The sequence below is a fragment of the Protomyctophum bolini genome, assembly GCF_963924005.1.
Source record: "Protomyctophum bolini genome assembly, chromosome: 20".
NCBI lineage: Eukaryota > Metazoa > Chordata > Actinopteri > Myctophiformes > Myctophidae > Protomyctophum > Protomyctophum bolini.
In genome coordinates, this window is record NC_137881.1 from 3,829,623 (window position 1) to 3,853,721 (window position 24,099).

Below are 24,099 nucleotides of genomic sequence, written 5' to 3' on the forward strand. Positions count from 1 at the left end.
AAGTACAGTCTATTAATGGAGCCCAAACTGATATTAAATTAGTGTTTCCATTTTCTTTCCCGTGTATATAAAATATAAACACAATGCAATCTTCCAGTGAAATGTTGTAACGCAGGGGTGCCCACACTTTTTTGACTTGAGAGCTACTTTCAAAATGACACGCTCAACTAGATCTAACCAATTGCTGAAAATATAGTTAAACAATGTCCCTGAGTGTGCTTTGGAATAGTGGCGGTGGAGTTACATACAGTATAAGACGAATGCACATGGAATTGGAAATACAGAGGGAACATTTTGAATTAGGGTAGGGTTTTCTTGCATAAAACTTTGTAATGCTACTGACGTTTGTGATACAATACTTGAAAACAAAGTATTGCGTTGTAGGTTTGAGCCAACAGGCCCTGTCTTAATACAAGTTGCAGATTATTTATTCATTTTTACATTTAAATAATATATTTCTAGGGCATGTCATGTTGATGTATACCTGCACAGCCACGATCACGATCTACCTTTTGGGCACCCCTGTATGTAACGTGTATAAGAAAAGTGGAGACGTGATGGAATTGTGCAAAACTGCAAAGAAAGGGAGGAATTGGAAATAAAGAGAACCCAGTGGGGGGTGGGGGGGGCATGCTTACAATGTGACCAAGCAAAGGACAGCCAAAATGAGGATAAAAGACACATTTTAATGGCAGTGTGGAGAATCGTACAGAAAGTGCACTATGAGAGAAAACACACACAAAGAAAATGAAAAACAGAAAATGAAGGAAGAAAGCAACCTTAACCTTAACAAAAGCCTAAGAGTATGAAGAGCATTAGAGAGAGCCTGTTAACCTTTTACTCACTTTAAGAAATTATTGTCAGCATATAGTTTTTGATAGATATCCATATAAATATACAAGAGTAAGAGGAACAACAAGGCTTTGAAAAGAGGCGATAGAGAAACCTGCAGAGTGAGTGAGTACCGCTAATAGTTGTTTGTATATCTCTGGAACAGACAAACTCACATTATCATCTTTAAGACAGAGAAGTGGCGACCATAGCATTAGGAGGTGCAAACTGAAACTCGAACCAGCGATGCTATCCTTAGCGCTTCCTCACTCGCAGGCATATGTGCCATGAGATGGTAAATATAGCACCCCAACATGACGCAACAGCTGGTGAAAGGTTGAAAGTAAAAAAAACAAACCACTCCAGTATAGCAGGTGGCTTTAGTTTAGGCTAGAATGTAACATTTTGCTATAGCAGTATTTGAAGACATTTGAGAATTTAAGTCCCAATGAATATTGTTGTTGTTATTAAAAGAGAACACGGCATGCCAACGACAACTAGACACTTAAATAAGTCCCCTGGCTTAGGCCTTACGTCGACATCACTGACATGGCCTCTGCCTCCAAGCCAGAATCATGCTTGGTCGCAGTCGGTGACGCGTTGGGAGCTCGTAGGGAGGTCGGCTATTTTCAGCGTGTGACACCGTCGTGCGACAGAGAATAAACTAGGGTCCGAGTCCAGTCCACCACACCAACCCTAGCCTCCCATAGCCTGAGTCCACTCCACCCTAGCCTCCCATAGCCTGAGTCTACTCCACTCCACCCTAGCCTCCCATAGCCAGCCTGTCTGTCTCCTCTTATCGGTAAAATATTGCACATAGTAACTATAGTGATGAAGTTTTTCCACTGTCATCGATTGATCAATATTTCACCGATAATTAACCGATATTCACGCAATAATAATGTAACCGTTAATTGCTTTGGAAATGAAAAAACAAAACAAAAATTAAATAAATCAGCAATGAGCTCAATTAAATATAAATATAATATACAATAATGCAATATAATTATCTGTATCGGGCCGATTTGACCCTGCATATTATCGGATATCGATATGGGCCAAAATTCTAAATATTGTGCATAAAGAAACACCATTAATTAGCATTTCATTTCACTATTTAATTAGCTTTTCCCTTCCCTTTAAATCTCTTACAATATCAACTTCCGGTTATCTTTGTACAAAATCAACTAATAACTTTAGTTGATTAGTTTAATAACTTTGTTTTTCTCCCTCTCTCTCATTTCTTCCAGCTCTGCTCCTCTACGTTCAGATATTATACCACCAGTCCTATAAGACTCATTCACTATATAATCTCTGTGTGCATAATTTAATATCAATGTGTTAAAATGTACATGATTTATAAAAAATATATAGTTGATTTTTTGACTCAGCTGTATCTGGTAATATTATAATATACTTACATCCTATGTTATTTTGATCTTTGGTTGTTGTGTCATGATAATTAATTAACTATGACCGAGGATGTTTTCTGTGTCTTCTCCCCCTGGCGAAGAAGTCACTAAGAATGTCAAACTTAAAAATGGACAAAAAAAAACATTTGCAGCTCAACTGTGTTTTTGCACCAGTGTAATTCTACCAGTGTTTTCAAGGCCTTGGGCCTGTTTTATAGTTAAATGAAGGAAAAAACCACCTATAAATAAAACAATACAAATCACTCTTTCTCAGCCGTCACGGGTTTCCACACTTGCGCCGAACCCCTATTGGCTGTAAACTTGGGCTTGGGGGCAGCGCTGCTACTGCTCCCGGAAGCAGAATCGGGCCTGGCGGCCAGCGGGAAACAAGTGACATGATTAGGGTGGCTTCCGGAGGCCGAATCGGGCCTACTAGCGGCCAGGGGGAAACTGGGCACGACGTAGCTACTGGGAGGAGGAGGCTGCTGGGGCGGCTGATAGGGCGCTGTGGGGGCTGCCATGTAAGGGGGGCTATTAGTGGGCTGGTACGGCCCGGGCTGGGGAACCTGCTGATAATGGGGGTTTACTGCTGATTGAGGGGATTGGGGTTGATAGGAGGCCGGGAGGGGGGCTTGTTGTTGTTGATACTGGGGGTTATAGGCCTGCTGCTGGTAAGGACCAACGGGTCCTTGCTGGTAGGGATTGGGAGGATAAGCATTAGCGGGGACTTGTTGCTGGTAGTGGCCGCCGTCGTGTACGAACGGCTGAGGGGGCATTCCATTATAGCCCTGCTGCTGGGGATACGGGGCGTTCATCATTGGTCCACCCGGCTGACCAGGAGGAGCCATTTGCTCATATCTGATCGGTTGGTTTTGGACTTCTAAAGCCTCTGCTGCAGCCCTTGCTGCAGCCTCCGCTGCAGCCTTGGCCGCAGCCTCTTCTGCGGCCTTTGCCGCAGCCTCTACCGCGGGGCCGTAGACGAAGAGGGAGGAGTCGAGCTGATACTGCTTAAACGACATGACCTGTACGACGTTGAGCTGTTTGGGCTTGGGCTTGGCTTTCTCTTTTTTCTTGTTTTTCAACGCGGGGCTATCTGGGGGGGGCTGCTTGATGGCCGCGATGGGATACGAGGGCGAGTGGATGGGGTTGTACATCAGACCGGGGGGCGGAGCTCGTACGTTTGAGGAGTACGTGAACTTGGTCGGTAGGGACGCGGTCGGCGACGCCGGTCGGAGGCTTGCCTTGTTCGCCTGCACCGTCTGAGAGTCCACCACAAACTTCTCCATGCGAGACTCCCTCTTGGCGAACATGTCGGCTCCTTTCCCTCGGACGGCCGTCTCGAACGATGACGACCCCCCGGACGCGGACGTCTTCAAGACGCTGGCCATCGGGTGGATCATGGGCGACGGCGACCTTTGACCGGGCGAAGGCGACCGTTGGCCGATGGTGTAGGAGCTCATCCGTTGTGGGGGAGGTGGCGGGGCGCGGCTTTGCGGGGCGTCCTGTGGAGCTGCGTGCCACGGTTTGGGTGAGTCTTGGGTCACTCTGGATGTGTTGGTGGGTGTTTGTTGTTGTTGTGGCGGTGGAGCCCAGTTGTTCACGGGCGTTTGAGACTGCATTTGGGCCGGGGACCACTGCGGCTGAGTCTGCTGTGTAGGGGCCTGTTGTTGCTGTTGTTGCCAGCCGGGTTGTGGCGGAGATTGATTCGGACCCGGCTGAGCCCATGGCTGCTGAGGCTGAGGAGGCACTTGATTCTGCTCCTGGTTCCAGGAATTCATGGGTGGATGTTCTGGAGCCTGCTGTTGTTGGCCCCATGCTGGTTGGGGCTGAGCCGGGGCAGACATATATGGATTCATGGGGGCTTGTTGAGCCTGGGGTTGAGTTTGCGTTACCCAGGGAGGCTGGGGTTGGGCTTGGGGCTGTGATGGAGGCCATGCATCCATGGGGGGCTGCTGAGGATGAGGTGCTGAGACCCATGGCTGTTGAGGCTGAGCCTGAGGCTGAGGCCAAGCGGTTTGTTGTGCAGGCTGAGGTTGCTGAGCCCACGGCTGTTGTGGCTGGGCTTCTGGCTGAGGCTGTTGAACCCACGGTGGTTGTGGTGGTTGGGTCTTTTGTTGGGGCTGTTGAACCCACGGTGGTTGAGGCTGAGCGTCTGCCTGAGACGGATGAGTCCAAGGGGCCTGGGGGTGTTGTTGCTGCACTGGTGGTTCTTGGGGCTGAGCCCAAGGCGGCTGGACTTGCTGAGGCTGCGTCTGCTCATGTGGCTGAGCCCAAGGTGGCTGGACTTGTGCCTGAGGTTGGGCCCAGGGTGCCTGGATCTGTTGCTGGGACTGCAGATTCTCTTGAGGCTGTTGCCAATGCGGCTGCACATGGGACTGGGGTTGCACTTGCTCTTGAGGTTGGGACCACGGTTGAGGTTGAGCAGGTGTAGTAGCCCAAGGTTGAGACTGAGCTTGGGGTTGTTGAGTCGGTTGAGGAGGGGTCACCCAAGGAAGCGGTTGTGGGGAGGGATTTGGAGGTGGTTCTTGCGGCTGCACTTGAGCAGGAACCCAGGCAGGAGCAGGCTGCTGTGGAGCCTGTGTCTGTGCTGGAGGAGGCTGAGCCCATGTTGGAGCAGGAGCAGGCTGGGGCTGTGGAGGAGAATGGCTGTGGCCGTTCCCCTGCCACGTTGGCTCCTGCTGAACATGTTGAGGCTCTGGTGCACTCCATGTGTTCTGTTCCTCAGCCGGGGTGCCGGCGGGAGCCTCCTGGGGGACAATAGGGGGTGAAGGCTCAGCGACAGGCTCAGCGACAGGCGCAGGCATTTGCTCCTGCTCCGGGGCTTGGGCAGTCTCTGCGGTGGGCGGGGCTACAGCAGGTGCACAGGTCACACTATTTTCGGCCTGCTGAGGCATCATGTCCTCCTGGTTGGTACCTTCTTCAATTTGCGCAGACCAAGGTGGAGAGTTAGGATCGAACATGGGCTTCGAAGCCACCGGCGGTGGAATTTTGTTCTTAGCCCTTAACGGAGACTGAAGAAAGTTGCACGCCTCGGCTCCCAGGCTGAGATAGTCTTCTTCACCTCCCGACTCGAAGCCCGCTTTCTTGTCGCTCCTGTTGAGGAGGTTCAGCAGCTCGGGATTGGGGGGAATCTTGGGCTTGTCCGGTTTGAACGTAAACATGGGCTTTCCCATGTACCTCCCTCGTGTCCTCGTGTCCTGCAAAACGCCACTCTTTATCGCGGGCGTCGAGATGCGCTCGTCGCGAGACGCTATCTCCTCTCCTTGGCCTTGCAGCAGGTCTTGATTGGTCATCGCGGGAGAATAGGGGGCGGGGGGCCCGGCCAGGCTCTGAGCCGAGAAGGGCTTAGCGGTGCGGTTGGCGATGGCGCTCTGCATCTCCTGGTTGGTTTCCGTTTGGTGGACGACGCCGTTCACGTGCTGTGCAGAGTACTGCTGCACATGCTGCTGTTGACTATACTCCTGCTGCTGTTGCTGCTGGTATATCTCCTGTTGCTGATAATGCTGCTGCTGCGAATACTGCTGCTGCTGCTGTTCGTACTGCTGGTATTGTTGCTGGTATTGTTGTTGTTGTTGCTGCTGCTGGTATTGTTCCTGCTGCTGGTATTGTTGTTGATGTTGTACTTGTTGATGTTGTTGTTGTACTTGTTGATGCTGTTGTACTTGTTGATGTTGTTGTTGTACTTGTTGATGCTGTTGTTGTACTTGTTGATGTACTTGTTGTTGTACTTGTTGATGTTGTTGTACTTGTTGATGTACTTGTTGTTGTTGTACTTGTTGTTGTTCGTAGTACTGCTGCTCCTGGTACTGCTGGTATTGCTGCTGTTGGCTCTGCTGCTGGACGTTGACGTCCATGTAGGCGCGGCCCTCGGTGGTGGCCTGCATGTAGGAGCGCTCCTCCTCCTGTTGATAAGAGGCCTTCTTCTCAAACTCCACCTGCTGATGGTAGGCGGCCTCCTTCTTCTCAAACTCCACCTCCTGCAGAAAGGCGGCCTTCTTCTCGAACTCCAGGATCCCCTCGACGGGGATGCCCTGCCGCCGCAGCTCCTCGTGCTCGGCGGCGATCTCGTCCATCCTCAGGCGCCGCTCGGCGAACATCAGGGCGCCCTTGCCCTTGGTGTTGGGCAGACAGTCGTCGCCCATGTTCTCCGCCTGCTCGTTGAGCTGGCGCTCGATCTCCAGGAGTCCCTTGGCCTTGTCCCAGTTCACGGTCAGCACGCCTTTGTGTCCGCCCGACACATCAGGGAAGAAATGCTCGTCGAGGTCCGATTCGTTAGCGGCGACGAGGGTGAATTCAACGGCGTGGGTGTCGTCCTGATCGTCCTCGTCTTCGTCCTCGTCTTCCGGGTCCGACTCGGGCTCGCTCTCTCCCGTGCCGTAGCTCACCAGGGTGTACTTCTTGGCTCTCTGCCGATGCTTCTTGAACATCAACACCCCCTTGTTGTTGGGGTTCGGAGGAGCGGTCGTGAGGAGGAGCGCGATGCGTTTACATTTGGACTTGGCGTCCTTCACCTGCTTCTCGGACAGACTCTCGCTGCGCCGGAGCCCTGCGGAGACACGGGGAGAGAAACGGTGTTCAGAGACACGGGAAAAAAGGGAGAGACAAACGGTGTTCAGAGACTCGGAGGAAAAGGGAGAGAGAAACGGCGTTCAGAGTGAGGGTCAAAACGATTGCCTCGAGTGGCCTACTTCATTTAAAGGGACACGTGAAGGCAGGGGGTTATTAATAGACAAGAGACAAGTTGAGACCACTAGAAATCATTCCAATCTCTTTGGAGTATGTGCCAAAAAAATTTACATAGATTCTTACTAACAGCTAAGCTCGTATAACAAAAATGTATCCCTATTAATATCTATTTTATTTGTAGTTTTAAGTCTTTGCTTTTGACAGTTTACTTTACCTATAAGCCACTTTCCATTTTAGTATTCATTTAAACACATATTATAAATGTATATTTTAGAACCCAATATGTGAATGTAGAATAGATGATTTAAAAACAAATATCAGCCAATTGTAATTATCAGTAAATGAATAATTCAATGTTGTAAGTTAACCACATCCTCATTTAACAAATAATAAAAAGTGACAATGCTGCTGTAAGAAACCTGCATATCTTTGTATTTATATTATTCATATTTTAAATAATTCAGTATTATTGGCTTTCGGACAACCAAGCAAGTTATAAACAATTAAACTCAAACTCAATCAAAGGAGACACTGATGCAACAAACAAACATGTAAGCTGTAAATACATTCACAGATTCATTCATTCATTCATTCGTCAAGATTATATTGTTTTGATGAATTGAACAAGGTGGACCCTGTTGTAAACAAGTGTGATGCTTAATTGGGTCGTCCACTCACAGTTAACAGTCTCTGTATTGAGTTTGTGCTTGAAATGTACTGTAATTCTGCAAACTGTTAATAAATATTTCAATCAATCAATCAATTCCAGCCATTGCTTTCCCTCCAGGCCCCATAACCTTATCAACCATACAATCAAAAAGGATCGCCTTATTTTCTTCCAGCCAATTCTAACAATTATCCTCATTTGTAAACAGACAAGAGACTACATCATTAACACAGCAGTGGTCTGTTCTGCATAATGTAGCCATGCAGCAGTAAAAAAACACAGAAGATTAAAAATAGCCTGCCAGGCCAACATGCTCACCAGCACTGCATGCATGAAGCGCATCTTTACTTTACCACTCCTTATCTGAAAGGCCACAAGTTGCCCACTTTAAAAAATCTTATGGTCCTCTTGACTATATGTCGCGTTTCCTAACACCTAAATGCCTATAGCCAGTGACAAGACATGATCACACGCACACAGTCACACACAAGCACACGCACGCATGCACGCACGCACACACACACACACACACACACACGCGCGCAAGCACACACGTCCTTGCCCCCCACCCCCACAACAATACCAAGCTGTATAAAATAACAAAACATTTTTTATATCTCTGTGGATATATACCACCAACTGACCTGCACGGTGGAAGAGAGAGCAGGAAAGAGCAGTGAGCAACAACTAGTGAGCTCACTACTTTTTCAGCTCAGCTAAGACGTGGGGTCAGTTTTTAAAGGTATCAGGTAACGTTCCGGGGGTGAAGAACACATGCTGGTGTCTATCAAAGACAGGCCACTTGGTTCAGACATCATTACAGCTACACTGGCCCGTTTTATTTAGGTCTTCTCCCACCACATGGCTCTGCATGGGGGAACGCCTCTGTCTTTGAGGAGGGCTTTTATTGTATGTATTTATTTATTTGACAGGGACAAAGCTCATTAATTAATCAATGTCAGTTTTCACCTCAATGTAAAACGGGCCAGAGTTAGCCAAAGCTATAAATTTCATCTGTAGTCCCTGGGCAGGCTCTTAAAAAGTGAATGATAAAAGAAAGACAGTGTAGGGCGCCTGCACACAAACACCATGCTGTTGATGCCATGTGTGCATATGTGCAGGCACCCATCCATCACTACATACAAAAACACAGTACAACAGATACAAGAAAGACAAAGGGCTGTATTTTGCGTGTCTTAAGTACCAGGTCTTATTCCCTAACTTGAGTAAACTAAAGACCTGGAGGCGTGATCAATGCTCTTTGGCCACTCAGAATAGCCAAATAGCATTGATCACGCCTCCAGGTCTTTAGTTTACTCAAGTTAGGGAATAAGACCTGGTACTTAAGACACGCAAAATACAGCCCAAAGGCTCTCTACAGAGCCCTGAGGAACGCCTCTGTCACTGCTCTCTCTCTCTACAGACGTAGTTCCCAAACTGTTTCACGCCAAGGACCCCCAAATTGACACTAATTAATTAGCCCCGCGGACCCCCGTTTGAAAGGATATGCCATGCAGGGACCCCCATGAGAGAAGATTTTTACGGCTCTAGCAGTGATTCTCAACCCGTTTAATTTCAAGGACCCCCCAGTTTGACATGCATTAGTCTACGGACCCCCATTATAATTGCATTTCTGTCTCTGGGACCCCCAATTTATATTGTCAAATCAATGCTATTTTAACTCTGAGAGTGTACAAATGGGTCCATTTGGTCTGTAACTCTCTGAGTTACAGACCTATAAGGGTCCATTTGGTTACAAACTATCATTTAGCTGGGGACCCCCTGGAACTCCCTCAGGTACCCCTGGGGGTCCCCGGACCCCACTTTGGGAGCCACTGCTTTACAGACTTGTCAGTGTTGGGTCGTATGAAAATGGTTTAGCTTTCGGTGGTCAAAATGCTAAATGCTCGCTATAGATTTGTTGTTTTTTCAATGTATTTACCACTGTTGTCCTGCACTTTTTTGCCATGAAAAAATAAGTGTTGTTGTAACTGTTCTTTTTTTTGTTTTCTTTTACTGTTGAGACCGAAGACAAATTTCCACACGTGGACAATAAATGAAACTAACTAACTAACTAATTAATGTTATATGTCCAAACTGTTAATACATGCGTATTTAAATCAATCAAGCAATCAATCCTCTTATACCCTATTGTGCATTTGTTATTTGGCCTACTGTAGCTGTACTGTATGTCAACAAGGGGCTCAAGATTATTCAGAACGTAGGATATATCTGCTTGTATCCAAAGCAATGAAACACACACACACACACACACACACACACACACACACACACACACGCGCGTGTGTACACACGCACGCACATGTGTGTGTGCATGCACGCGCTCACATGCACACGCATGCAGAGACACACACACACACACACACACACACTTATACTATTTAGATAATGCACTACACATGCAGATTTGGAAGACTATTAAGTCACAGTAGCCTCCTGCGAGAAGAGGTCTTTATTGCACACAGACACACACACAGTACACACGTCACGCACACTTGCACACACTTGCACACACTTGCGCGCACACACACACACACACACACACACACACACACACACACACACACACACACACACACACACACACAGACACACACACACAGACACACACGCACACACGCACACGCACATCAAAAAGCTGCAGCATATATACGGTAGCTCAAATGGAAGTATTGGTATAGATACTCACTAGAGTGCTTTGCCCGGTGTTTGCTGGGCTTGCCTTGATCCCCCTCAGAACCCGAGGACAGCTGTCCCTCCTTCTGCTGCTCGGTCGCTGGAGCCTCCTCTGAGGGGAGTTCAAAAGTGACTGTGAAGGAGGAGGCAGGACCCCCTCTCTCTCCCTCTCCTCCAGGCCCACCCACCACCACCACCCCTTCTCCCCCCTCGGTCACAATGCTCCTCCCAGCCTGGAAGCGCTGCAGAGTGACCTCCACCCCCGGCCCCGCGTCCCCCCACGGGGAGCCCACCACCACACCGTGCTGGCCGAGGGGCTCCCTGTCCGGCCGTGGGATGTAGAGCGAGCGGGTGGCGGTGTGGAGGAGGAGGGTCTCCTCCGGGGTGGTGCTCTCTCTGTCCGAGGAGGGGGTCCCCTGTCTCCCCTCGACCCCATGAGCGCTCCCCAGGGACGTGAACGTGAAGCCTGTCGTCGTGTCCTCCAGGGTTTGCTCAGGGAGGAGCGACACCTGGAGCTCTACCACGGCCCCGGGGGAGAAGCTCCGTGTGTCGGTCTCATCCGGGCCCTGGGGGTCCCTCCCGGGGACTTGCACCTGCAGGACCCCTCCAGGTGGCAGGAGGAGTCCCCTCCCCAGGGAGAGCTCGGTGTCACCGCCGTCCTCCCCCTCCTCCCCACCATAACATTGGTGGTGGTCCTGGGGCTCGGCTATGTACAGATCCCTGCAGGGGGCTTGCGGGGCTCTGCCCCCCTTAGGGGACAGGATGTGAAGGGTGGTGGTCTGGAGGAACGCCTCACTGCTGGAGGATGGAGGATGTTCACAGCACTGTGTCTCCTCTGGGTCAAAGTCTCCTCCTGGTGGGGCGAGGGAGCATCTGTGAGGAAAGGAAGGATGGATGGATGGATTAATGAATGAATGAATGAACGAACGAACGAATTAATGATGTAACCTATTTATTGACCAAACTATAGTCGATTGAAGCTATTCAAACCTTGAACACAGGATGTACCACATTGTAAAAATTGAAAAATTGTACTGTTCATTCATTGCCAGTTGCCAGTTATACTATTATACGCCGTTATCAGTGGGAAATTAGATTTAAGCCATCCGTCACTATAACCATTCCATCTGTATTTCATTCCTCACAAAAATGTCATCACACTTACATTCCGATTCACATTTAAAGGGCAGTAGGCCTTACAGTAAAATACATGAATGAGCGATGAGGTCACTGGACGGTGTAGTCAGTGGTTCCATCTCATTTCCAGGACCTCGAGTGGTTCAATGTAGTCAAACAAATTAAATCTCGGTTATTAATTAAATGACTGCACTGTGAAGCAGTGAAGTGTAAAGTAATCACATTTCAATTAAGTTGCCGCCTCATTTCCCCTCTCAAGGTCACAGAGGAGGGATAGAGAGAAAGACAGAATGCTTTATCTGTCAACTCAATTGTTTCAATGTAGTCAATTAGACCTCAAGTGACAAGGCCCGTTTCTCCAAAGGGAAAAGGGACGCCGGTGTCTGGAAACATATTGAGAGCCATAAGCTGAGTGAGCAAGTTCTGTAAGACTCTGTAAGATTCGGCACCAACAAAAGGGACTAAATTATTTTCGCTCCTATGCCACCAAAATGTGGAACGCCCTACCGGCAGTCATTAAGACATGCGAATCCCTTGACTCCTTCAAAACCGCTCTCAAAGGGCACCTACGGACGGATCTGAATCCCATGGAACCCCCATGCTGCTGGGAGGCACTGTTCAATAGTTGATACTCCTACAATAAGTTGGATGGTTTTAAAACCCATTTTGACCTGAGATCAGATTCTAAAACTGTCTTCTACATCCTGACAGTTTTCTGAAAAAGCTATGTTTCTATATGTCAGTGGTTCTTCGATTTAAAAAAAATAGCAGACCTACAAGCTCGTAGTAGATCTGCTATTTTTCAATAGCTAAAGCATAACATAATGCTATAACACCAAAAAGGGCCCCCGCCCCAAAATGGGTTAAATGGACAAATTCCGGGTAAGTGCAAATGTACTTCAATCAATACGGCTACAGGGCAGAGGACACTATATGTATGTATATATTTATGTATTTATTTATACGTGTGTGCCCTTTTATCAGTGCTTGATATGCCATTACATTAATGAACAACTGAAATGTGTGTCCCACAGAGTAGATATGACAGGAACTAAATCCACCTGGCATACTTTAACTCCACTCACAGCAATCTGGCACCACAAATAGCCACACGCTCTACTGCCCTACAGACAGTATATAAATAGCTTTTACTATAGGCTATATAGCACTAACAAACAAACACCGGAGGACATGCCACTGTGTTACAGGCCCTGACAAACAAAGCCCTCGTACCACCTGAGGAGTGGGACAGCTGCTTGTAGATCCGATGTGACAACATAAATCTGAATGTGTTGTTTTACGACACTGGCCAAGACACCCCAAAGGTCAATGTGAGACAGTCTCAAAGGTCAATGTGGCTACGCAAACACTGGCCTATATACGCACCTGTGCATATACGCCTAATTTCTATAGACTGGGTATGCGCGTGACATCATCATCAAACCAGGAAGTTATACAGGAACGCCAACTGAGTGGCAAAAAAAACGACTTGATCTGGCCTTGACAGCCTCATACATCCACACAGAGAAGTCATATCTGATTGCATTAAACAACATTAAACAATGTTAAACTCACTTCGCATGTTGCTTTGCCACTCGATGTGCCGTTCCCTTTAAGCATGCGCGTACCCTCTATAGGTGTGCGAAGGTCTTCGCCTACAGTTGATGATGCCTGAGGAAGGCTTGTATAGGTCTGCTAGGTCTGCTATTTTTGAAATATCTGTGGCGCAAATTTGGAATATATATTTTTTAACTCAAATCTTTGCTTCTGGGGGTGGGGTGGGGGGTCCCTGGAACAACATATTTTTAGATGGGGGTTCAGCGGCCTCTTACATAAAAATGTTGGGTTCCTTGACATGAAATATTGAGCACCACTGATATAGAAACATGAGGTATTTCAGAAAACTGTCTAGGATTTAGAAGAAAGGAAAGCAAAGCAAAGGTACAATGTTTACCCAGGGTAACTGGACTAAGCTCAAGAACTTAATTGTTTACAGCCAGGCCCTGCTCATAGAACATTTCATGGTAGGGGTTCAGTGCCTTGCTCAAGGGCACTTCAGCGGTGGTAATTTTAACGTGCCGGTCCGGGGATACGAACTGGCGAACTTCCGATATCAAGACCGCTCCGCAAACTGTTCGGCCACCGCTGCCTAGGTATTTCAGAAAACGGATTTAGAAGACATTTTTTTAATTTTCGACGTCATGGCTGATGTATGACGACGCTATACCTCTTGACCAGCAGCTGCAGGCAGTCGGTGGAGGTGTCGATGAGAGCCAAGGCCTCCGAGAGAGAGATGCTGATGCAGGGCTCACCGTTCAGAGACACCAGCTCATCTCCATCCTGGACCCCGGCCTCGGAGGCATGCCCGCCCTCCTCCACCTGGGGAAATACAATCAGTGTTGATTATAGAGAGACACCAGCTCATCTCCATCCTGGACCCCGGCCTCGGAGGCATGCCCGCCCTCCTCCACCTGGGGAAATACAATCAGTGTTGATTATAGAGAGACACCAGCTCATCTCCATCCTGGACCCCGGCCTCGGAGGCATGACCACCCTCCTCCACCTGTAGGAATACAATCAGTGTTGATTATAGAGAGACACCAGCTCATCTCCATCCTGGACCCCGGCCTCGGAGGCATGCCCACCCTCCTCCACCTGGGGAAATACAATCAGTGTTGATTATAGAGAGACACCAGCTCATCACCATCCTGGACCCCGGGCCCCGGCCTCGAGGGCATGACCACCCTCCTCCACCTGGGGAAATACAATCAATAATCAATAGTACACATTGGTGTTTTTTGTAGCGAGCAAATTCTATGGGCCTACATAATCTGTTCTGACTGTTTTCATTAATTCAAATGACTCATACTGGATCTCTTGTCCACTAGTCCCTTCCTAACATTTTAGTCTAGTTTTTATTTGTTGACAAAATTGTCAGTATATTAATCATTCATCATAGCTTAGTTTTCATTTAGTTTTTGTCAGGGAAAGAAGTTAGAAGTTTAGTCGATGAAATCAACACTGAATACAGTGATAATATTGAGAAATACTGCAGATGAGGTGGTAATCACATAGCCTGGTTATAATTATAACCACTCCCCCGTTGAAATAAATCACATTTCATTCCTGCAGAAAGGAATGCAATGTTATTTCAAGGGCGAGTGATTAACCAGGCTAATAACAAGGTACATATACCAGACAATATAGAATAGAATACCATAATATAATTCAGGGGCGAGTACACCTTTTTTATCCCACGATTTTGTAACACATTTTTCACCCCTGTGTCAATCATCTAATGTGATCCTGGGCTCTACACACCCTCCACCAACCTAGTCCCCATATATGGGGGACAAGGGGAGAGCAACGGACTTGAACTCATGCTTCCTTCATGCCTGAGTGTCCAAGTTGCTCCTTTACACCTGACAGGGGGGAGTTTCCCTGGTTGGACGTAGCGCGTGGAAGGAACACGTTATTCCAACCAGTTCCTTTCCCCTCCATCAGGCACCCCGGCTGGCCAGGGGGAGGCAGTTTAGTGACCAGGATTACTGCATGTTTTCTGTGAGGGTACCTACCCTATAGGGGACACGGGGAGAACATGAAAACTCCACACACAGAAAGGCCCTTTCGCCAACACCTTAACGGTGCCCTGACCAAAACATCCTAACTAGGTCAGCGGAGACCTGATACTATCAATCATTATAGCTACTTTTCCAAGATATAATATTACTTGCCAAGTAGCTATCACGCTGTGGTTGCTGGCAGAGTCAGACCCTCTGCTGTTCGGGGGCCTTGCTAAACCAGAGGCATTAGCTCTGAGATTAAGTACAAGGCTCACAGATAAAGTTTCTGTCATTCCTTCTGCTATAGTTCTAAATCTGTGAAGAGTGTTGACAGTTCATACTTTCAATAAAAATGAAACTTGCATTCTTTTCAATAAACGGGTTTCCCTCCCTCCCTGACCACACAAGTTTAACCCATTTTGGGGGCGGTAACCCCCTTTTGGTGTTATAGCATTATGTCATGCTTTAGCTATTGGAAAAATAGCAGATCTACAAGCTCGTAGTGCGCCACTCGGTGGCGCGCTACGAGCTTGTAGGTCTGCTATTTTTGAAAAATCGAAGAACGACTGACATAGAAACATAGCTTTTTCAGAAAACTGTCAGGATGTAGAAGACATTTCTAGAATCTGATCTCAGGTCTGGGTTGGTTCATTCCCATACTGCATGATGGTGGTGGTATAGCCCGTTTGTCATCCTGAGCAGAGCACCCACAATGCACCGTGTTTTGAAGCACTTCCTTGGAACATACCAGCCATATTTTAGCACATAGTCGGCCTCCGTCAACTCAACACTACTGGCCATTAACCCCCTGCCCTCTGAGGTCAGTGCGGTGTCATCAGTTCAGCCTTCTAGAACAGGTGTTTGCTGTGTCGTATAAGCGGCGCAGGGCCGTTATACTAGCAGACAACGCGACTGCGTGGGGGCCCCGAGGCAATGGGGGGGCCCAGAGGCACACGGCACCCACCCGGGGGCCCTCGCTGATCAGCCTGCGTCATCAGGGCCCACTGGCATCTAGTTACGTGTCTGGTATAAGCTGTGTCGTGCACCAAGAATAGACGATTTAATACAACGATTTACTGCACGAGCGCGCACACACACACACACACACACACACACACACACACACACACACACACACACACACACACACACACACACACACACTTCTTCTCTTGCAGACATAAAACGTATACTAACTGGATAATAAGATAATAATAGAAGTTAAGAAGTTGCAAGTATTTTGTAACATTAAAAGTCTAAAGTATTTAAAATCGAAATACTCAAGTAAAGTAAAAGTACCTCAGAATGGCACTTGGCTAAATAATTCTTACTTCAAGTACCTTTTATTTATTTTATTTATTTATTTGGTTTTCAGTCTTCTATCTATGCCCAAACCAAAGCCCAAATAGAATGGCGATCTCCACTGACATGCAGTCAAGGAGTTACTCCAGCAGATGGCGATGTTTATCTATTGTAAAAGGACACAGCCTCACACAGGTTGCATGCCATAGACCAGGGACTTGAGTTACTTTCAAAATGAGCAGCTCAACAAGATCTGCCCACCTAAAAAAATATTATACCATTGCTGAAAATAGTGTACCTGAGGGGGCTTTGGAATAGCTGGTGTTACATAATTATAGACAAAAGTACTTGGAAAGGGAAATGGAGGGAGAGAAATGGAATACCGGTATAGGTAGGGTTTTTTGTATTTAATTTGTAATGCTACTGACTACTTTGTAATGTTACTGACTACTTTGTAATGCTACTGACTACTTTGTAATGCTACTGACTACTTTGTAATGCTACTGACTACTTTGTAATGCTACTGACTACTTTGTAATGCTACTGACTACTTTGTAATGCTACCGACTACTTTGTAATGCTACTGACTACTTTGTAATGCTACTGACTACTTTGTGTGCAGCAACACTCTTGAAAACAAATGACTGCATTTTGGGTTTGAGCTGACAGGCCCTTTTTGATATCAATCAATCAATCAATCAATCAAGTCACCTTAATTAAAGTGGTAGATGCCAAAAAATCTATTCTTTATACTTCAATTAAATATTCTTTAGGGGCATGTCATGTGATCTATACCTGTACAGCCTTTGTGATCTGGTAGGTCACGATCTTCCTTTTGGGCACACCTCCCATAGACCATAGACATATGGACACCCCTCCCATAGACCATAGACATATGGACACCCCTCCCATAGACCATAGACATATGGACACACCTCCCATAGACCATAGACATATGGACACCCCTCCCATAGACCATAGACATATGGACACCCCTCCCATAGACCATAGACATATGGACACCCCTCCCATAGACCATAGACATATGGACACACCTCCCATAGACCATAGACATATGGACACCCCTCCCATAGACCATATAGACATAGAGGACTGTATCTACTGTATCTATAAAATAAATGCACCCCGTCTCTGTGTGTATGTAATATGTATACGTCTGTAATCCACGTAACTCGAGACATTATAGAATGATATCCGGTTGTCCAGAACTAGCACAAAAGGCCTCTGCCCGAGGCCCCAGACAGAGCCCAAATCCAGATCACCACTATATATATATATATATCTCCATATATGGAGCTGGCCTGTTCTGACATCACAATGATGCGCGACCTCTTCCTTTGTTTATTAGCCAATTGATCACAGCTGATCACGGCGGCCAGCAACTCTACATCTGACCTCTGACCTCAAACCCTTAGATCCCCATATATGGAGCTGACCTGCTCTGACATTCCATAATGCAGTCTGCCGTCCAGTCACCCACCCAGGCGGATGCGTGCACTCGACCTCACCCTTACAACCAGAAAATCCAAGAAAAGGGTTCTGACATCGTTGTGATGTCAGAACACCTGACAGATACCTCAAAAGTTTACTTAAGTACAGTACCTAAGTAAAAGTACTTAGTGACTTTCCACCACTGAGTATGGTTCAGCTCAGGTATTGTCTCACTCTGTCCTGCTGTATGTGGGATCTTGGTTATTGTCCATTATTCCTGTTAGGCTGTTATTATACGGTATTCTTTTTAACACTATTTTGACCTGAGATCAGATTCTAAAAATGTTTTCTACATCCTGACAGTTTTCTGAAAAATCTATGTTTCTATGTCAGCCATAGATCTGCTGTTTTTCAATAGCTAAAGCATAACATAATGCTAACACCAAAAGGGGTTCCCTCCCAGAATGGGTTAACACCGTTTTGGACATGGTGACATTATAAATTCCACTTAGTTTTTAATGTGTTACCAAAATAATTTCTATTTATTTACACAATACATCAAGAGGGGGAAAGTACTTCCCACAGTGAGTGAATACGCTTTTGACTAATTATGGGCTTTGCTGAAGAAGAAGTCGACCGAAGGAAGAATTTTATTGACAGTTTGGAGACTAGTACGTTACGTTAGCAACAAGCTGTGCAATAAAACGGCACTATAACAGGAGCGTAACCATATACAAAAGGAAAACTTTATGGGTGAATTCTTCTCAGACCTGCTAATGTTCAAGATAAAAGCTTCTGCGGCTATAACGGTACATCCCTGGGTTTTTAGGAGAGGAGTCCGACCTGCAAACAGGGCCGTATAAGGCAGCCTGGGTTGCCGGCAGTGTATTTGGACTCACTCACACCTCTCTCTGTTGCCACGGGGGGGGAACGGTTTGTGTGGAGCACCGTGTGTGTAGCCCCTCTGCTCATCCTCCAAACAAGGAGGGGAACGGTTTGTGTGGAGCACCGTGTATAGCCCCTCTGCTCATCCTCCAAAAAAGGAAGGGAAACCGGCCGGCGTGCACATCCCTGGGACACAAAGATACACACATAGTGTGTCATGTTGTTGTGCAGGAGACACTGGTGTTTCCTGCAACTGCAAGTCGTCAGGGTACAGTAACAAAGCATATTTATCCGTCAGGGTACAGCAGGGATGCCCAAAAGGTATAGATCGCGATCTACCAGTAGATCACAAAGGCTGTGCAGGTATATAGATCACATGACATGACCCTTTTATATTTAATGTAAATATTAAAAAAAAAAAATCAGGCCAGATCCAATTTTTTGGATCTGGCCACTTGAATTAATTAAGGTGACTTGATTGTTTGACATCAAAAGGGCCTTGTCTAGGGTAGGTACCCTCACAAAAAACATGCAGTAATCCTGGTGTCTAAACTGCCTCCCCCTGGCCAGCCGGGGCGCCTGATGGAGGGGAAAGGAACTGGTTGGAATAACGTGTTCCTTCCACACGCTACGTCCAACCAGGGAAACTCCCCCCTGTCAGGTGTAAAGGAGCAACTTGGACACTCAGGCATGAAGGAAGCCGTTGCTCTCCCCTTGTCCCCCATATATGGGGACTAGGTTGGCGGAGGGTGTGTAGAGCCCAGGATCACATTAGATGATTGACACAGGGGTGAAAAATGGGTTACAAAATCGTGGGATAAAAAATATATATTTAAAAAAAGGGCCTGTCAGCTCAAACCCACAATGCAATACTTTGTTTTCAAGAGTGTTGGTGTGCACAAAAGCGATTTTATAGCATTACACATTAAATACAAAAGAAAAACCCTATACCTATTAAATTTCTCCCCCTCTATTTCCCATTCCAAGAGCATAATTTGTCTTATTATGTAACGCCAGCTCCGTTATTCCAAAGCCCCCTCAGGACGGTACATATTTAAACTATTTTCAGAAAAGGTATAATATTGTTGGTCGGTAGATCCTGTTGAGCTGCTCATTTTGAAAGTAGCTCTCAAGTCAAAAATGTGTGGGCACCCCTGGGGTACAGTAACAAAGAACATTTATCCGAGTACTTACACTACTGTAGACCAGTAGTAAGTAGTAGTAGTAGTAGTAAGGGCAATTATCAATATGAGTTAACCCATTTTGACGACCTGAGATCAGATTTAAAAAATGTCTTCTACATCCTGACAGTTTTCTGAAAAAGCTATGTTTCTACGTCAGTCGTTCTTCGATTTTTCAAAAATAGCAGACCTACAAGCTCGTAGCGCGCCACTCGGTGGCGCGCTATGAGCTTGTAGATCTGCTATTTTTCAATAACTAAAGCATAACATAATGCGAACACCAAAAGGGGTTCCCTCCCAGAATGGGTTTAAAGTTTCTAATTAATGTGTAATCTCCACGAATAATCTTTTGCTAGAATATATTACTACATACAATTAGACCATGTCTATACAATGAGACAATCTTATGCTCATGTTATGCAAAATTCAATATGTCCAAGTGATTTTTATTAGTGTTGTGCACAACACAAAACCACAGGAAACACTCATACTATGCATGAGGCTCTCTCATGTAGCCCCGAGCAGTTCCACCACAGCTTTAAGCAATTATGTTTTTAAATCTCAAGCACACATTTTTCCAGCTGGTTTCACAGGTAGGAAATCACACGGTGAAAGATATGGATATAACTACTGTGTGTCTCTCTTGTGCGTTCAGCCGAGCTGCACTCAAAGGGGAAGGAATTACAATTAAAAATGCTGTGATGTGCACATGTTCTTCTTGGACTGATGATCAAGAATACTCTGATTGTTTTTTTGACGGAAATTCAACCGACAAATGAACTGAAAACACTTTTTCCAGTTGGCTGAAACACTGAATTATAGCTGTACTGGAATGACGAAGCAGATTGTCTCTACCCCAGGAACCCTGGTTATAATAAATGAGGAAAATATGCCATATAGCCATGGCCTAGTGTGTGGTTAGAAGTGAATCTCCTGCCACAACAAAACCCTGATAACAAAACAGAAGAGAATGAATCACATAATGTCAAGAAGACAAAGGGGCAAATCTACAGTCTCACACACAACTATCACCAGACAGAGCCAGGAGATTATGTCAAATCTATCATCACACACAACTATCACCAGACAGACCCAGGAGATTATGTCAAATCTACAGTATCACACACAACTAGCACCAGACAGACCCAGGAGATTATGTCAAATCTACAGTATCACACACAACTATCCAAAGACAGAGCCAGGAGAAGGAGATTATGTCAAATCTATCACACACAACCATCACCAGACAGAGCCAGGAGATTATGTCAAATCTATCACACACAACTATCACCAGACAGAGCCAGAAAGATTATGTCAAATCTATCACACACAACTATCACCAGACAGACACAGGAGATTATGTCAAATCTATCACACACAACCATCACCAGACAGAGCCAGGAGATTATGTCAAATCTATCACACACAACTATCACCAGACAGAGCCAGAAAGATTATGTCAAATCTATCACACACAACTATCACCAGACAGACACAGGAGATTATGTCAAATCTATCACACACAACTATCACCAGACAGACCCAGGAGATTATGTCAAATCTACAGTATCACACACAACTAGCACCAGACAGACCCAGGAGATTATGTCAAATCTACAGTATCACACACAACTATCCAAAGACAGAGCCAGGAGAAGGAGATTATGTCAAATCTATCACACACAAGTTACAACCATCACCAGACAGAGCCAGGAGATTATGTCAAATCTATCACACACAACTATCACCAGACAGAGCCAGAAAGATTATGTCAAATCTATCACACACAACTATCACCAGACAGACACAGGAGATTATGTCAAATCTATCACACACAACCATCACCAGACAGAGCCAGGAGATTATGTCAAATCTATCACACACAACCATCACCAGACAGAGCCAGAAAGATTATGTCAAATCTATCACACACAACTATCACCAGACAGAGCCAGAAAGATTATGTCAAATCTATCACACACAACTATCACCAGACAGACACAGGAGATTATGTCAAATCTATCACACACAACTATCACCAGACAGACACAGGAAGATTATGTCAAATCTATCACACAAAACTATCACCAGACAGACCCAGGGAGATTATGTCAAATCTATCACACACAACCATCACAGACAGACCCAGGAGATTATGTCAAATCTATCACACACAACCATCACAGACAGACCCAGGAGATTATGTCAAATCTATCACACACAACTATCACCAGACAGACCCAGGAGATTATGTCAGACCACCTGCAGCTGGTCCTGCTATCTCCAGGACTACCCATTCTTCCCTCAACACTTCAGACACTTCCGAAGCCCCCCAGTGTTAAGGTTAGCCACTTTAAGAACTCCTCTGTCTGTCACCATCAAAGCCAACCAACCAGTCTATATAAACCCTGTAAAATTGCTGTTATTTTTTAAACTAGAACTGCACTCTGCCGAGTGCATACTTGCTTGTTGCACACTAGTAGGCCATAAATGGCCTACTAGTGCGCAAGCAGAGCGCGCAAGTACTTTCGACCGCTGGAAAGTATCACATCTCAGTATCTCTGTGAAGGAACGTTTGAAATGTATAATCATTACGTGTAACTATTTGCTACCTAACTACTTTTTTACAGAAAAATGAATCATTGATAATGATATGTGATGAAAAAAAAGGTATATAAACTGAATTAAAATATATTATACAGTATAATTATTTTATTAGTATGTAGTTGTAATTTGATTAGCAGTATACTGTGGTTACTTGGTTCCAAAAAGTGAAGACAAGTTTTCTTCAACGGTAAATCTGTGCCTGGTTTGCTGGGACTAGTTACAACATTACGTCATCCTTGAGAGAGTACATGGTGTGTATATGACGTAATGTTGTAACTTGTAACTTGTAACTATTCCCAGCAAACCAGGCACAGACTGTATGTAGTTGTTCTAGTTACAACTACATACAGAGTATGTAGTTGTAATTTGATTAGCAGTATACTGTGGTTACTTGGTTCCAAAAAGTGAAGACAAGTTTTCTTCAACGGTAAATCTGTGCCTGGTTTGCTGGGACTAGTTACAACATTACGTCATCCTTGAGAGAGTACATGGTGTGTATATGACGTAATGTTGTAACTTGTAACTTGTAACTTGTAACATTACGTCATATACACACCATGTACTCTCTCAAGGATGACGTAATGTTGTAACTAGTCCCAGCAAACCAGGCACAGATTCACCGTTGAAGAAAACTTGGCTTCACTTCGAAGAGACCAAGCGAAACGATTACTTGCGCGCTCTGCTTGCGCAAGTAACTACATACAGAGTATGTAGTTGTAATTTGATTAGCAGTATACTGTGGTTACTTGGTTCCAAAAAGTGAAGACAAGTTTTCTTCAACGGTAAATCTGTGCCTGGTTTGCTGGGACTAGTTACAACATTACGTCATCCTTGAGAGAGTACATGGTGTGTATATGACGTAATGTTACAAGTTACAAGTTACAAGTTACAACATTACGTCATATACACACCATGTACTCTCTCAAGGATGACGTAATGTTGTAACTAGTCCCAGCAAACCAGGCACAGATTTACCGTTGAAGAAAACTTGTCTTCACTTCGAAGAGACCAAGCGAAACGATTACTTGCGCGCTCTGCTTGCGCAAGTAATAAAATATGCTGTAGTGGCCTATAGCTTGTACTGTAAGGGCCGTTTGCACCAAGAAAGATTAAATAAAGTTTAGTTTAGTGTTAATCAGGGATTTGTTGATCAAGGATTAATTTTAATTCGAGTTGTGTTGCACCACTTCATTTTAAGCATTGCTCAACAGATCTGTGATTAAATCCTTAACCTGTGATTAAAATCCATTAAACTGTGATTAAAACTTTAAACTGTGATTAATTCATGGATTAAACTTTGTTGTGTGTCCGCCATCTTGGTTTTGCGCTGTAAATAAACAGCAGCAGTCGTGAGCATCATTAGCATTACTATTTCATTCATATTTGAGAATGTTTAAATTATAGTGCCTGCAGCAAAAATATATATAATAATAAAAGTCGTCTCGCTCGCTAAAAAAAACAACAGACGTATGGTCACTCCGTGGTGCGTGGTAGGTTTATAGATCTGTTCCGTCGATCACACACACCACCACTTCCTCCCATAGTTTCCCAAACAACAACAAACACGTAGAGGTATATATGCTGCCATGTTGTTTTCAATTAAACCTCCTCTCCTGCTGGTTTAGAATTAATCCCTTATTGATACTTAAATCAAAGTTTAAAGTAGTGGTGCAACAGGA

The 24,099-nt window shown here is 45.6% G+C and overlaps 2 protein-coding genes across 7 annotated transcripts in view; both read right to left on the bottom strand.

Moving 5' to 3' along the window:
- Window positions 1-666: 666 nt before the first annotated feature.
- LOC308335433 (uncharacterized protein) lies at window positions 667-10,421 on the bottom strand. 6 transcript variants are annotated; one of them, XR_013966009.1, is made up of 3 exons: window positions 8,241-8,302; window positions 2,049-6,789; window positions 667-2,018 (listed from the first exon to the last, which is right to left on the bottom strand). XR_013966009.1 is itself a non-coding variant. In XM_080792461.1 (3 exons), the coding sequence occupies exons 2-3, from the start codon at window positions 6,668-6,670 to the stop codon at window positions 2,504-2,506; spliced, it is 4,128 nt and encodes a 1,375-aa protein (XP_080648587.1). In that variant the 5' UTR covers window positions 6,671-6,789; window positions 8,241-8,302; the 3' UTR covers window positions 667-2,503. The 6 variants fall into 6 exon arrangements, 3 of the variants coding, with proteins under 3 accessions (XP_080648587.1, XP_080648586.1, XP_080648585.1); XR_013966010.1 differs by having other exon boundaries at window positions 667-1,532; window positions 1,600-6,789; XR_013966011.1 differs by having other exon boundaries at window positions 667-1,558; window positions 1,589-6,789.
- LOC308335909 (synaptopodin-2-like) overlaps window positions 6,751-24,099 on the bottom strand; it is a gene marked incomplete at its 3' end in the record, with an annotated part of 32,868 nt that continues 15,519 nt past the window's right edge. The window contains exons 2-4 of the mRNA XM_080793131.1: window positions 13,658-13,809; window positions 10,482-11,166; window positions 6,751-6,789 (exon numbers count right to left, since the gene is read on the bottom strand). Coding sequence (XP_080649257.1) covers window positions 6,751-6,789; window positions 10,482-11,166; window positions 13,658-13,809 — 876 coding nt within the window. The remainder of the gene's footprint in view (window positions 6,790-10,481; window positions 11,167-13,657; window positions 13,810-24,099) is intronic.

Excerpts from the sequence above, each read along its gene's own strand:
- LOC308335433 (XM_080792460.1), bottom strand. The coding sequence starts at position 6,670 with ATGTTCAAGAAGCATCGGCAGAGAGCCAAGAAGTACACCCTGGTGAGC.